The sequence below is a fragment of the Solanum dulcamara genome, chromosome 4 (genome assembly GCF_947179165.1).
Source record: "Solanum dulcamara chromosome 4, daSolDulc1.2, whole genome shotgun sequence".
Lineage (NCBI taxonomy): Eukaryota > Viridiplantae > Streptophyta > Magnoliopsida > Solanales > Solanaceae > Solanum > Solanum dulcamara.
In genome coordinates, this window is record NC_077240.1 from 1,515,698 (window position 1) to 1,529,276 (window position 13,579).

General features: G+C 30.8%; 2 protein-coding genes and 1 non-coding gene across 3 annotated transcripts; 2 read left to right on the forward strand and 1 right to left on the reverse strand.

The window, feature by feature from the left end:
- Window positions 1-2,867: 2,867 nt before the first annotated feature.
- Window positions 2,868-3,253, forward strand: LOC129884458 (auxin-responsive protein SAUR21-like). Its single transcript, XM_055958754.1, has one exon. It carries the CDS (start codon window positions 2,951-2,953, stop codon window positions 3,251-3,253), a length of 303 nt encoding a protein of 100 aa, XP_055814729.1. The 5' UTR covers window positions 2,868-2,950.
- A 6,315-nt stretch (window positions 3,254-9,568) lies between these two features.
- TRNAC-GCA (transfer RNA cysteine (anticodon GCA)) lies at window positions 9,569-9,640 on the reverse strand. Its single transcript has one exon. It is a non-coding gene; the product is annotated as a tRNA-Cys (tRNA).
- Window positions 9,641-9,869: 229 nt separating this feature from the next.
- On the forward strand, window positions 9,870-10,482 carry LOC129885370 (auxin-responsive protein SAUR21-like). Its single transcript, XM_055959626.1, has one exon. The coding sequence runs from the start codon at window positions 10,055-10,057 to the stop codon at window positions 10,352-10,354; it is 300 nt and encodes a 99-aa protein (XP_055815601.1). The 5' UTR covers window positions 9,870-10,054; the 3' UTR covers window positions 10,355-10,482.
- Window positions 10,483-13,579: the final 3,097 nt, after the last annotated feature.

Sequence of the window (13,579 nt, forward strand, 5' to 3'; positions counted from 1 at the left end):
TTTGATTGATACAAATTTTAAGGAAAAAAGCGAAGATTTTTAAAGTTTGTAGTCTAAAATAAATTTTAAATATTTATAAAGTTATAAATTATTTCATTAAATATATAAAAAAAAACTATTAAAATTAAAAATTATTTTTAATTAAAAAAACATATATTCTTTTTAGACAGACAAGATTATTAAAAAGAAAAGTGGAAGTAATATTGTACTCGTAGTTGATAAGTGTGCAACCCATTTTCACTAAACTTTCTTTTGTATGAGAGTGAGTCTAGCCGAGTTTGTCCAACGAGTAATTCTTTTTATTATTATGTGTTGAATTCAAATAGTTAAAATACTCATCTAGAAATTTATTTTTTCATTTTAATTTGTGAAATTAGATCTTAGGTTTAACTCATACCACAACAGTTAGTTCAAAGAGAAAATTATTTAAGCATTATAAAGAGATCAACCAATTCATTAACCACCTATGTGAAAAAGGGTTCTATATCATCCAACTAATTAAGAACACTAGTAACATGAAAAATTGTTGAATCAAACACATAAACAAAGGATAATTTGGTAATTACAGCACCTTATCACCTCACCATTGTACACCTGTATGCTTCCTTTTAATTTATTCCGAGTTTAGTAAGTATGTTTAGATGGAATTTCAATCATTTTCAATTTATTAATTATCTAGATCTGGGTCCCACACTTGGCATAAAAGATGTCAAAGCACTTCTGTATAAGTGTTGGAGTAGTTATCAAGAAATTTCTTTAAATACTCCTTTCTCTTTATTTTATTTTATTTTTGGCAGAATTAATAATAAAGAAATCTAATTATTGAACAGCGTCAGCAGTGACTGGAAAATTGAACTTTGTAACAATATTAATTGCTCCCGTTTTTTTTTACTTGTCAAATTTTGATTTGGCACACCTACTAAGAAAACAATTATTGATATAGTGAGTTTATCATTTTACCCCTATTAATTGATAGAGTTTTAAACATACTTACTCACTACATTTTTCAAAAACATTAACTCAAAGTTAATAAATTGAGGGTATAATAGAAAAAAAATTGTCCTTTCTTGATTTGTTAAAATTAACAAGTAAAAAAAAAATCATATTCGAAAATATTTGACAAGTAAATAAAAAAGGAGAGAATTGATTAAGCAAAGCTACTAATATAGTTATATCGTAAATCGATCCAATCATTTGATCTTTTATCATCTGAATCTGTACTGCGATATGTTATCAATTAGTATGTGCATGTACGACCAATTTATTTTAAATAGAACATGTGAAACCACTAATACTGCATTTATTAGTAGTAGTTAGTAAAGATAAAATCCGTCTCTTTCTTAAAATCATAACGTTCTCAATTATTTCTTTATTTCATATAATCAATAGAGGAATCAAAGAAAATGAGATCTCTTGGACTTTTACAATTTGAATAGGAGAAAAGAACCTTTTTAGATCTCTTAGGCATAGAAATATATTCATAAATGCGCAAAAAGAAATCATTTTCTTGATCGGACAACTTCTTCGTAGTAACTCGTTACTGAATAAACAATGTGTTCCATAAATTCAAAAATCATATATACGTGGAAAATTAAATTATGTTTAAAAGAATATACGTACAGGTAGTAGGTTTGGTCAATTTAAGCAATTTGTTAGCCGTTAATTAAATCATTGGGTTGTTTGTTTAAGGTCCAAACTTCAAGTACGGAATATGTGTTTGTTCACACTTGGTACTTTTTCATCTTTTTATTTTCATTTTCTTTCGTTGCAAGTCACCCTAGTAATTATATGCTGAAGATATCGTTAAATGAATAAAAGTATACTATTTCTAATTATTATTTTTTGGATGAGATGATTTTGACCGTTTGAATATGATACGTATATATCAAATCAGGCATGTATACATCATTATCGAAAAATGTGTTCTGACTCATTAAAAAAGCATTACTACGACCCGTAGATTGAAAATACCATAAAGATTTAAATAAGAAAAGATATTGTTGTAAAGGTCGGGTCCACCCATGCTAATAGCCTGTTAACCTATTACATTGTCCTCCTCCTAAACCATAACCCTTCGTATATATATAAATACACCATAAGGGTTAGCAATCTAATTAAACGAGAGAAAATAATGCTCTTCGTTTTCCAAGGATATCTAGGTTATGGATTGGACGAGAGAATTCATCCGTCGACGGCTTTTTTCGCATAAGAAAAGAAGTGCCCAGCCCAGCCTAAAGATCCTATCCGTGACACAAGTCATTGTTATTATAGAACCACTTCCGCAAAGGAGAAACCCATAAATCTCCTGGTATTTAGGCTCCGAAGTCCGAAGACATCACATACATTAATTTCACCGGCCAAATGGCAGAGTTAGTTAAAACTACTACTCATCATATATAGAAATAACTACTACTGTTTGCACTTACAGTCTACTTTATTCTAGTCTTGGCAACTAAAATATCAAGAATAATATAATTTTTTTTGCCAGTGGTTTGGTTGACGGTCACTTCTAGATCTGTCCGTGTAGGTGATATCTTTTATCTCCAGTGTACTAGTCCTCTGGAGTAGGAATAACTTAAATTCACTAATTGGGTATTTCCGAGACCATGCATCAAATTTTGAAACTAGAGCGACATACAATTTGGAAGGAATACTATAATGGGCTGATTAATTTATAAATTATTCGCTGGGAATTGGGCAGGAGTATTTTATTTGTTGATGATGGAGCTAACATGTGAAGTTGGGCCCATTTCACATGACACCAATTGTACACAAGGACAGCTGAGCTGCATGATGGCATAGCAGCTACTATAAATGTAGCCTTATAACATCACAACAAGAAGAAGTTAGTCAAATCATCAAACACCTTAAGTGCATTATAGTTCAATCACAATCCTATCAATCACCAATACATAGATAGATATACTACCTTAAATATCAAGATCTAGTGATGGGTATTATTCGTTTGCCATCAATTATTTCCAGCGTGAAGCAATTACAGAGATTGCACTCTGTTGTTACTCGGAAACAAATATTACATGTACCAAAAGGACATTTTGCAGTTTATGTAGGAGAAACAGAGAAGAAGAGATATGTGGTTCCAATTGCATACCTGAATCATCCTTCATTCCAGGATTTGTTGCAAAAAGCAGAGGAAGAGTTTGGGTTTCAACATCCAATGGGCGCTCTCACCATTCCCTGCAATGAGGATGCATTTTTTCATGTCACTTCTCGATTGATCAACACTTTATGAAATCAAGATGCAGCATTAAATTAGTCACACATTGCATTAGAGCTGTATATTTTTCAATGCTGACAGAATTGGAAAGGCAAAGTATACAATCAATTCTTTCTTCTTTTTTTTCTACAATTTTTCATTGTCTTCGGAAAAATATTTTAGTTGTTTATAATAACAACTCAATATACGTATACAGTCGAAATTTTGAGGGTAACAAGTTTTTCTTTTGATCTGAATATATATATATTAGATATTTTAACATGTTAATTGTCATAACTTTTAGTATTTTACATATTTTTCAAAAGATAAAAATTATTTGAAAACACTTTACGTCTTTATGTCCGAGATCAAAATTAAAGTTTACAAGTTTGAATTTCGAAATTTTAACTATTGTATAAATTGGACCAAATAGAGTAGTAGTAAATAGTACTTACACCCCTAGCCCCCTACCCCTACCCCATCCCCATTTCAAAATAAATGAATAATTTTTTTTATTATATTTCAAAATAAGTGATATTTTACATAATTCAGAAGACATTGATTATTTTTTGTCAAATTTACTCTTATTTAAAATAAATGAAATTTTACAAAATCAAGAAACAATGAGAGAGCTATTTCTTCTTTTTTTCAAAGTACGTGTTTGATTAAGGATAAGTTAGTATAATTGTGAGTAACGCTGGCTGATCTATTCATATAAAAAATGGTTTCAATCATTTGATTTTCTTATCGTCTGAATCTATATACCAATAACTCTGTTGCATGTATTTTCAATTTCATTTTAATAGAGCATGTGGAAAAAACACTACTATATAAGTAATAATTACGTAAGATAAAATCCTACCTTTCTTGAAATCGTAACATTATTTTATTTTAGTTTTTACTTTTTTTATAGCAATTATCCTAATTCCCGCTATCGTCAACCTCATATGTACATCAATGTACCTCCAATTCACAAGTTCAAATTATTTCAATCCTATTTTTCTCGTCTTGTTTTCCACAGATTTCACTTACACTTTGCCCCATATAACTTTATTTCTAAATAATTAGACAACGGAGTCAAAATTTGAAGCTTATGGGTTCTTAATTCTAATTTTTTTCAAGTTATTGAGTTCTAAATTAATAATTTATACATATTCAACAAATTTTTAAAATAAATATAAGATTTGAACCAAAATTATTGAGTTCAACCGAACGCACAGCCCCGCGCTATTTATAATCCTATCTCTACTATTATACCCGCACATTCCATATGAGCATCTTCAAAAACGCGGACAAAGTGTTAACAGATTTATGAGCCATGGTCAATCTGCAGACACACACAATAATGTCTTCTGATAAAATCATAAATGTGCCTAATATTTCCTTTTCCTTTTGGCAACTTCTTCTTAGAAACTCGATGCCGAATAATTAATGTGTTTTTATAAATTTAAAATTCAATATACGCGGAGAATTATATTACATACAAAAAGAATATACAGACAGGCAGTGGTTTTGGTCAATTTAAGCAATTTATTTTATTAATTGTTAGTCGTTACTTAATAAATTAAATCATTTGGTGGTTCGTTCAAACTTACGAAATTTGTGTTTGTTCACATTTACGAATTCTTTTTTTCGTCCTTTTCATTTCCTTAAAAAGAATACAGTCTTTTTTTGCTGCCGTAACTAACACAAAGTTGCGACAATATTAGCAAAAGTGGAAATAATTGGTTAATATTAGCATTACCAAATCACATGAAAGTGGGCAGTTATTTCCACGTAAGAAAAGCTTGTAAGCCAATGAATTTAGACGTCGGAAATTGCACCAAATATTATTTTTAGATAATGACTTCACAAATTATATGTACTTCTAAGGACACTTAATTCACCAACGACAAGATCACAAGAAGGCAGCATGGCCAAAGTGGTCATGTTGTGACACAATTTTTATTTTTATTTTCATGTTCATATTTGGCAACAATGGGTGAATATATAGTGGTATATATATAACCAGCTTATGGCCATTCGTCATCACCAAAATTCAGGAATAGATAAACGAGTGGATGGCAGAGTAGAACAAACCCTCCAAGTAATTGTATTATTCATGCTCCGAAATGACCATTCTTCTCCGCCACAAAGTTGCCAACTTTTTAGTTCAAAGTCCTAATTATTTAGTTTGGCTAAAACTTAGAGGTGGCAAAATGTAATCCGCTCAATCCATCTAAGTTTATACGGATTGAGTAATGACCTGTTTATCTCAACAGAAATAACTTATCAAACTAATGCGTCATAAGCCATGTGAAGTAGGGCCTTTGTCACATGGGACCAATTGACCTGCCGTGGCACGCAACATATTGCAAGCAGACACTATAAATATAGCCTTTTCCCAGTGGAAACTTCAGAATAAGAACCATTTGCAATTCATCAAACATCTTCTGTGCATTATTCTAACAAACACCAGAACTTCCTTTCAAAATCGAGATCTAGTGATGGGTATTATTCGTTTACCATCAATTATTTCCAGTGTGAACCAATTTCACAAACTACACTCTGTATTAACTCGGAATCAAATATCAGATGTACCAAAAGGACATTGTGCAGTTTACGTAGGAGAAATAGAGAAGAAGCGATATGTAGTTCCAATTGAATACCTGAATCACAGTTCGTTCCAGGAATTGCTTCAGAAAGCAGAGGAAGAATTTGGGTTTCAACATTCAATGGGCGGTCTCACAATACCCTGCAACGAGGACGCATTTTTCCATGTCACTTCTCGATTGAACAATTCCTCATGATATTATGAAGAAGCATTAATAGAGAGATTATAGATTAGAGCTTAATTAGTGTTTTGCCCTTTCATTCTTTTTTTCCCCGAGAGGGGGTAACTGTATGTACAAAGCCTTGCCAATGGCTCACATTGTTTTTTAGACAACCGCAAAACAAAGCATTACAATCAAATTGAATTCCACTACTCTCAAATTATTTGTCATTTCAATAAATAATTATCTCAAATTATTTATTATCTTAATACTTCAAGATAAAAATAACTTTTTTTTTATGAAACTTCATCCTCAATGATAAATTACCTCAATGTCATATCCCGAAGAGATATTATATTGTATGACATAATAATAATAAAATAATTAAAAATCTCTTGTAATTACTATTTTTTTAAGGAATATATTTTAAAAACACACAAAAAAAATTGAGACTAAAAAGGTACTTTCAAAAGGGCTGTCATCTGGTTAAGATAATCATTAAGGTGAATTAGGTAAGTAATCATTAACGAGTATGACTTTCAATAAAGACTAAAAAAACATACTATAATTTTGTTCGACAAATAATTATGACAAGTTAAATGACCATTCAAACAATCAACTTACTACCTTTCTTAAATCATTTAAGTATTAATGTATTATATTACTCCTCTGTTATATATTAGAGAATTTCAAAAATCAAAAGATACCTTTTAATCGCAGCTTTTATAATTAATTATTTATACTTTATTATGTCATTTTATCTAAAATATATATAAATTAAATAGTAAAAAGCTATATTTAAATTCATATATAAATTAATTATTTTGACCCTCAAACTTTTAATCAAATCAAATAAAATAGAACATAAGCAGTTGATGATCTTACATTGCCACGGTTAACACATACAAAAAGAGGGAAAACGAAAAAAATTTAAAGAGCATTTTGATATTTTATCATCTTTAGTTTAAGATTAAAAGACACAATTTTTTTAAAACTTTATTTTGAGTTAAGTTAAAATAAACAAATTGAAATGGAAAAATAATACAATGAAAGTGGTAATTAATTTACCATATTTTATGAGTTAGTCAATTGGTGACATGAATCTTTGACGGAATTATTTAGGGGCAGGCAAGAGTTGTTGCATGTTCTTTTTCTTTATGTGCAATGAATAATTAGAGTAAAATGTATATATTATGTTCTGACAATATTTTATGAATCTATCCACGTTAACAAATTATTAGTTTAAATGTACGGGAAAAGAGTTAAATATACTCCTGTATTATTGAAAATAGTTTAAATATACCTTTTGTTATATTTTCGGGCTAAATATACCTTCCTGTTATACTTTTAGTTCAAATATACTCTTCTATTATATTTTGGTACAAATTCCCCCTTAATTTTAACAGAATAACACTTGAAAAGCTCAAAATTAAATAATTCATTCTCAATTTTAAACATCTTATTTTTTTAGGAATAAAGAAATTTCCAATTACTAATTTGAATGATTTTTTGGTTAGAAATTCGTGGGAGATCTCCTTTTGCTAATCAAGGATGAGTTTGGTTTAAGACTTCGCGTGCTATTTGGTTACATGTATCACTGTTGGTTTCAATGTTATTATTATTGGTTTAGTTTTCCCTTGAAATGTCTTATTTTCTCTAAGTTAGTATGTTTTGGTTGGATATTTGGCTACTTCTTTGGAAATGGCAGAATGCATCCATGCCTTAGAATTATTCATTAGTGCTACATTTAATCATATGATGGATTTGTCACTTTGCTTTAAATAGGGATTGTTGATATTTTCATAGTTGTCCTTGTATGTTTGCATTAGATATTATGAGATTCATTATGATCTTTTCCTAATTGATTCATTTCTAAGGAAAAAAAAATTAAATTATTACTTGAAAATTTTATTTATTTCTTAATTTTTTTTTAGATATTTTAAATTGGAACAAGTTATTTAAATTTTGAGCTTTTCAAGTGTTATTCAATTAAAATTAAGGGTGAATTTGTACTAAAGTATAATAGAGGGATATATTTGTACCGAAAGTATAACAAGAGGATATATTTACCCCGAAAATATAATGAGGAGTATATTTAATCTATTTCCAATATTACATAAGTATATTTGACCCTTTTCCATTAAATGTACAGTTGGTGCAAGTTGAATTTGTCCGCATTAACAAATTAATTCAATTCAGTTTCACTTAAATGAACTGAATATGGAGTATTAATTCCGTTAAATGTACAGTTGGTGCAAGTTGAATTTGTCCACATTAACAAATTAATTCAATTCAGTTTCACTTATATGAACTGAATATGGAGTATTAATTCTACCAATTAGTACTCCAAGTCAACTCTGATTTTGTTAAAAAAAATAATAATTAATTTTGGAGATCTGTGCCACAGATTCTCTAAGATTTTGATAAGTATTCCTCCAGTTTTGTTTTAATTAGAAATAGAAAAATGTACTGTATCAATGTCTACATATATAGTATGACTGTTAAGAATATTTATGCATTAATTCCTCTTTCAATTATAAATATTGTGCTTTGACCTTTTCATTATACATTTCCTTTGGGCGACTTCTTCGTAGAAACTTAATGCTGAATAAATATTATATACTATAAGCTATGCGAGGATTAATGCAGAAAAACAAATATATAAATACAGGTAATAGTTGGATCTGGTCCATTAATCAGTTCATGAATATTTAATGAAATGATCATTATATTGGGTTGTTTAGTCTAATTTCTAAGTACAGAATTCATGTCTGTTCACATATAGGAACGGAATCCTATTGACTCCTTTAATATTATTTGTTATTCAAGTAAATTATGTATATTTTTCATTAGGTAGCGGGAATTCAATGGTAACTCATGATTCTATTATTCAAATTTGTCGTCGCTAGTATACTTAACCTTATTTATTTGTGTTTAATGTTTAGTAGAGGTTTGAATCTGAATGGTTTAGGCATTAGGCCACATAATATATTTATTTTTCTATTTTTTGATGCGTCTGAATGACTTAGATCTAGACAGAGATAGTTACGCCTATGATACCATTGGGAGTTGCAAGTTGATATATATATATATATATATATATATATATATATATATATATATATATATATATATATATATATATATATAATTGTTTTCGATTTATATTGTGATATAATTAGAGGAGCTAAGGCAACATCAATATTTTAGGAGCCAAGATGTTGTTGTTTTCTATTTGGTCTATGTTTTGGCATAAACATTAACTTAACATTTCCAAAGTTGAAACAGTTGGGAGTGATACTACTGTTAATTGTTATCATGATCAGATTAGGAGGACCATCGAAATTTCCCAATTTTTTTTCATTTGATGCTGGGTAACTCTATTGAATTTCTCGATTGATTCAATTATGAGACACGCAAGACCCATAAGATATTTTTCATTCCGCGACTCAAATCCAAAAATAAATGTCCCATTAAAGTTAACTTAAGGCCACCAATCTTATTGAGCGGCCCTTCTATTAAAGAATATATTTCAAAATGTCAAGAAGGCAGTACATATATAATCATTTTTTAATTTTTTTAAAACAAAAAAAAATGTAGGGCCCAACCGGGTTCGAACCGGTGACCTCTTGATCTGCAGTCAAATGCTCTACCACTGAGCTATGGACCCCTACTGTTGATTAACTTAAGGAAGTACACTAATTAATCTAATACTTTCAGGTTCAGAGTAGTTAGTAATGTGAACTTCTCCAGAGTTTCTGCGTAGAAAGATCTGAAATTCACATGCATCTGTTTCTATTTCCAAGGCATCACACACTTTACAATTAAGCCACTTCAGGCTGATTGATATAGCAAGTATTTTTTCTGAATTGAACTTATAATATTAGCAGAGCCATGTGAGATAGGGACCCATAGTCCACAACAACAGCTGATTTTCGGTGGCAAAACTTGTAACACTGCTAATATAAATACAAACCTTTCCAATACTGCAAACTTCACAACAAGTTCCACTTCAAATACAAAAACTTAATTCACTCTCCAATCAAAACCACCAAAGTTAATCGACTTTCAAAATCAACAAAACATGGGTATTCGTTTGCCATCAATTATTTCCAGTGTGAAGCAATTTCACAAATTGCAGTCTGTGGTTACTCGGAATCAAATATCCGATGTACCAAAAGGACATTTTGCAGTTTACGTAGGAGAAACAGAGATGAAACGATATGTGGTTCCTATTTCATACTTAAATCACACTTCCTTCCAGGAATTGCTTCAGAAATCAGAGGAAGAATTCGGGTTTCAACATCCAATGGGCGGTCTCACGATACCCTGCAACGAAGATGCGTTTTTTCATGTCACTTCTCGATTAAACACTTGTTTATGATATGAAGCAGCAGCATTATATATTCTACAGACTAGATTAGCTAGAGCTTACAAAATTTTTAATTTTCTCGTTGATTTTTTTTTTCCTCTTGCCACACAAGAGATGTAAACTTAATTATATATAGACAAAGCGCCTTGCAATCAATTTTTTACTGGGTTTGTCTTGGAAATTAAAATAGACATATAAAGCTCTTTTAAATTTTTGGTGCATAATCATCTGATTATGTTAATGCTAGCTGGAACTCGAGTAATTGGCAGCCCATTTTTTTTTTTTTTTTTTTTGGGGGGGGGGGGGGGGTGTTTCAATTTGCTGTTTCCTAGATCTGTGATATTTGATTAGTGTACTCTCCGTATTGTTTAAGTAATTAGAATAATAATTCATATATACGCGGGTTGAATATGCAAAATATTTATGTAGGTACATGTATTAGTTTGGGGATGCTTAGGTTAGCTGGCAATCAACTTTTTTATGTTGGTAAGCTTATAGCGATCGCTGATAATATAAATTCAGACTTAAGCTAATTTTGATGGAGCCTAAAATCCAAACAATTATATACTAAGGAAAAGTATTAAACTGTAACACCCTAATTTTTTTCCGCCAAGACTTGAACCATTCTTCATGTGCGTGTTGGATCGAAGTCGAAGACTTCAAATTGTATATATGAGTTAGGATCAATTCCTAAGTATTTGAAGTGTATTAAATGTGTTTTAGGGTCATAAGGGATCCCTAACACCAAGCCGAGTCCAAAAAATTTCTATCGGCTAAGTTTTTTGATGAATCCGTATAAGGGTCAACTTCAAACAATCATATCTCCTAAAATATATCGAATTGGGGGCCCATGACCTATCAAATTAAAGGTATTTGAGTCTTCTTTCCAAAGCCACAAAATTTGTCTCATTTGAAGTTTAGAGTAAAAAGTTATGACCATTTTACTGGATACGCTCTATCCTGGCAGAAGTCCGCGATGGATCCGCAATGCGGAGAGGACACGGACTCCACTGCCTAAGACGAACGACGCCCCCTTTATTTTTTTAAGGGTATTTTTGTTCTATAACCCTTTGGGGAGTTATTCTAATGTACCTAAACTTGTAGAAATCAATTTTCCTCATTAAAAATCCTCTCATTCACTTCTAAACATCAACGCTCAAGAATTTTCAAGAAAGCATCAAGTTAGGGTTCTTTTTCAAGATTCTTCAACAAGGTAGTTCCTTCATAGATTTCAAGCTTTCCAAACCAAACTTCTTCATCTATTCATGAATCGCTAAGAGAAATCTTAAATCCTAACCATAGGGTTTTCAAGAAAACAAATCCAAGAATTTCAAGAAAGGGTCTCTTGATTGTTCTTCTTCAAGTTAAGATTTTTCATCAAGATTTATGGAGCTTTTAAGGTATGTAAGGCTAACCTAAAATATGAATTGAGTTCTTCCATATGCCCCATAGATCAGATGTGTTGGATAGAAATTGTGAAAGACTCGAACCCTCCATGAACGCTTTCTTGAATTTTCCTAAAACCCTAGAATACCTTTACATACTATTAATTGATTGATGATCTTCATGACTTGAATTCTTGAACAAATTACCTTTCACATGATATTTCATAAACTGTTGCCATATATATATTGATTGTAAATGATTATGTATATGTATTAATTGGAATGAAAAGCACGAATTAGGATAACTAGGAATGTGAATGGCATAAAATAGGAACATAACTTATTATTTTCATACAAGTATATCTAACTACTCTTGAAGGATCTGATTGGGACTAATTGGATAGTATGATTTGTTGAAAGGTTTGATTGTGATAAAATTGATAAATTGATAGGGGTCCACATGAGACTTGTCGATATGATTAGATTGAACTGATTGGATAGAGTTTTATGAGCATTGAGTCTTGGGAGGAGTATCGAGCACCGAATTGGATAAGATTAAGTAATAACTCGAACCCAATAACTATATCGCCAAATGTAGGAGGGGATTTGACTGTTAAAGTCGGATGTTTCCCAAATTACTGTCCTAACATGATAGGACTTGATTGATTGTGGATCCATGATTATTGATTCATTCCTACCCTGGTAAGGCATGAACGAGCGTGGCAATAACGTCGGCTTGTTGTACTATCACTGGCTCATAAGTGATAGTTGTCGGATAAGAGAAACTTCCATATAAGTCTTGATAGTACTCTGAGTCAGATTAGAATAGATTGGATTGGGTTGTGTATGATTGGTCTTATCTAAATCATATTCTTGTTTAAACTTAGGACATCTTGATTTAGTTGTTCCTTCTTTTGAGTTAAGATTCTGAGTTGATTTGATCTTGCCCTGATGCATATTTTATCCTGCCATTTTACATACTCGTACATTCCACGTACTGACTCCATTTGGCCTGCATTATTTCATGATGCAAAGACAGGTACTAGAGATCATCAACAAATGCACTGTTGAGGATCTATTCGCTTCCAGCTAGTTGGTGAGTCCTCCCTGTTTCCGGAGGATACCGTAGTTATCTTTTCAACTTTGAGTTTGTTTTCCTTTATTTTGATTTGTGGTGGCCATGAACTTGTCATTGACACCTCTTGAATTGTTGATAAAGGCTTCATAAACTAGAGTGTGGATGATGTTGATTTGTTCGTTTTGACTAGTTTCATTCTTACTAATTGTCAAATTGGATATGTGGTTGGCCTTTGGCCTTATTTATGAATAAAATCCTTGTGAGTTAAGTCTTCCGCTGATAGAATGCGATTGAATGAGAGTGTGATTGGATTAAGTGGTTCGCTTGAAGACCAGCAATGATTTTTGAGTGCCGACCACGTGTAGAATACCCTTCCGGAGTGTGACATAAACAAGTTGGAATATTGTAGGGATATGAGTAGATTTAGGTCAATATTGTGATCTAGATTATAAATAGTACATATCTATTATTCAATGCGCATGAATTTGGTAAAAAAAAAGAAGAAGTTATTTCTAGCCTTTGGTAAAAAAACTTTTTTTCTAATTTGTTCTTTCTTTTTTGTGTATATAAATTTATTGAGTTCTTTTCTTCTTCTTCTTCTTCTTTTTTTTTTCTTTTAGTTGAAAACTCATATTTGTAAGATAGCAATAGAATATATTTTTTTAATCAATAACAATAAATCTAATCATAAATTAAAAGGAAAATTTTGAAAGCTCAAATGATTCGTATCTGAATTTTTACTTTGAAGGTGAGATTTTAATTCTCCACGTTGTA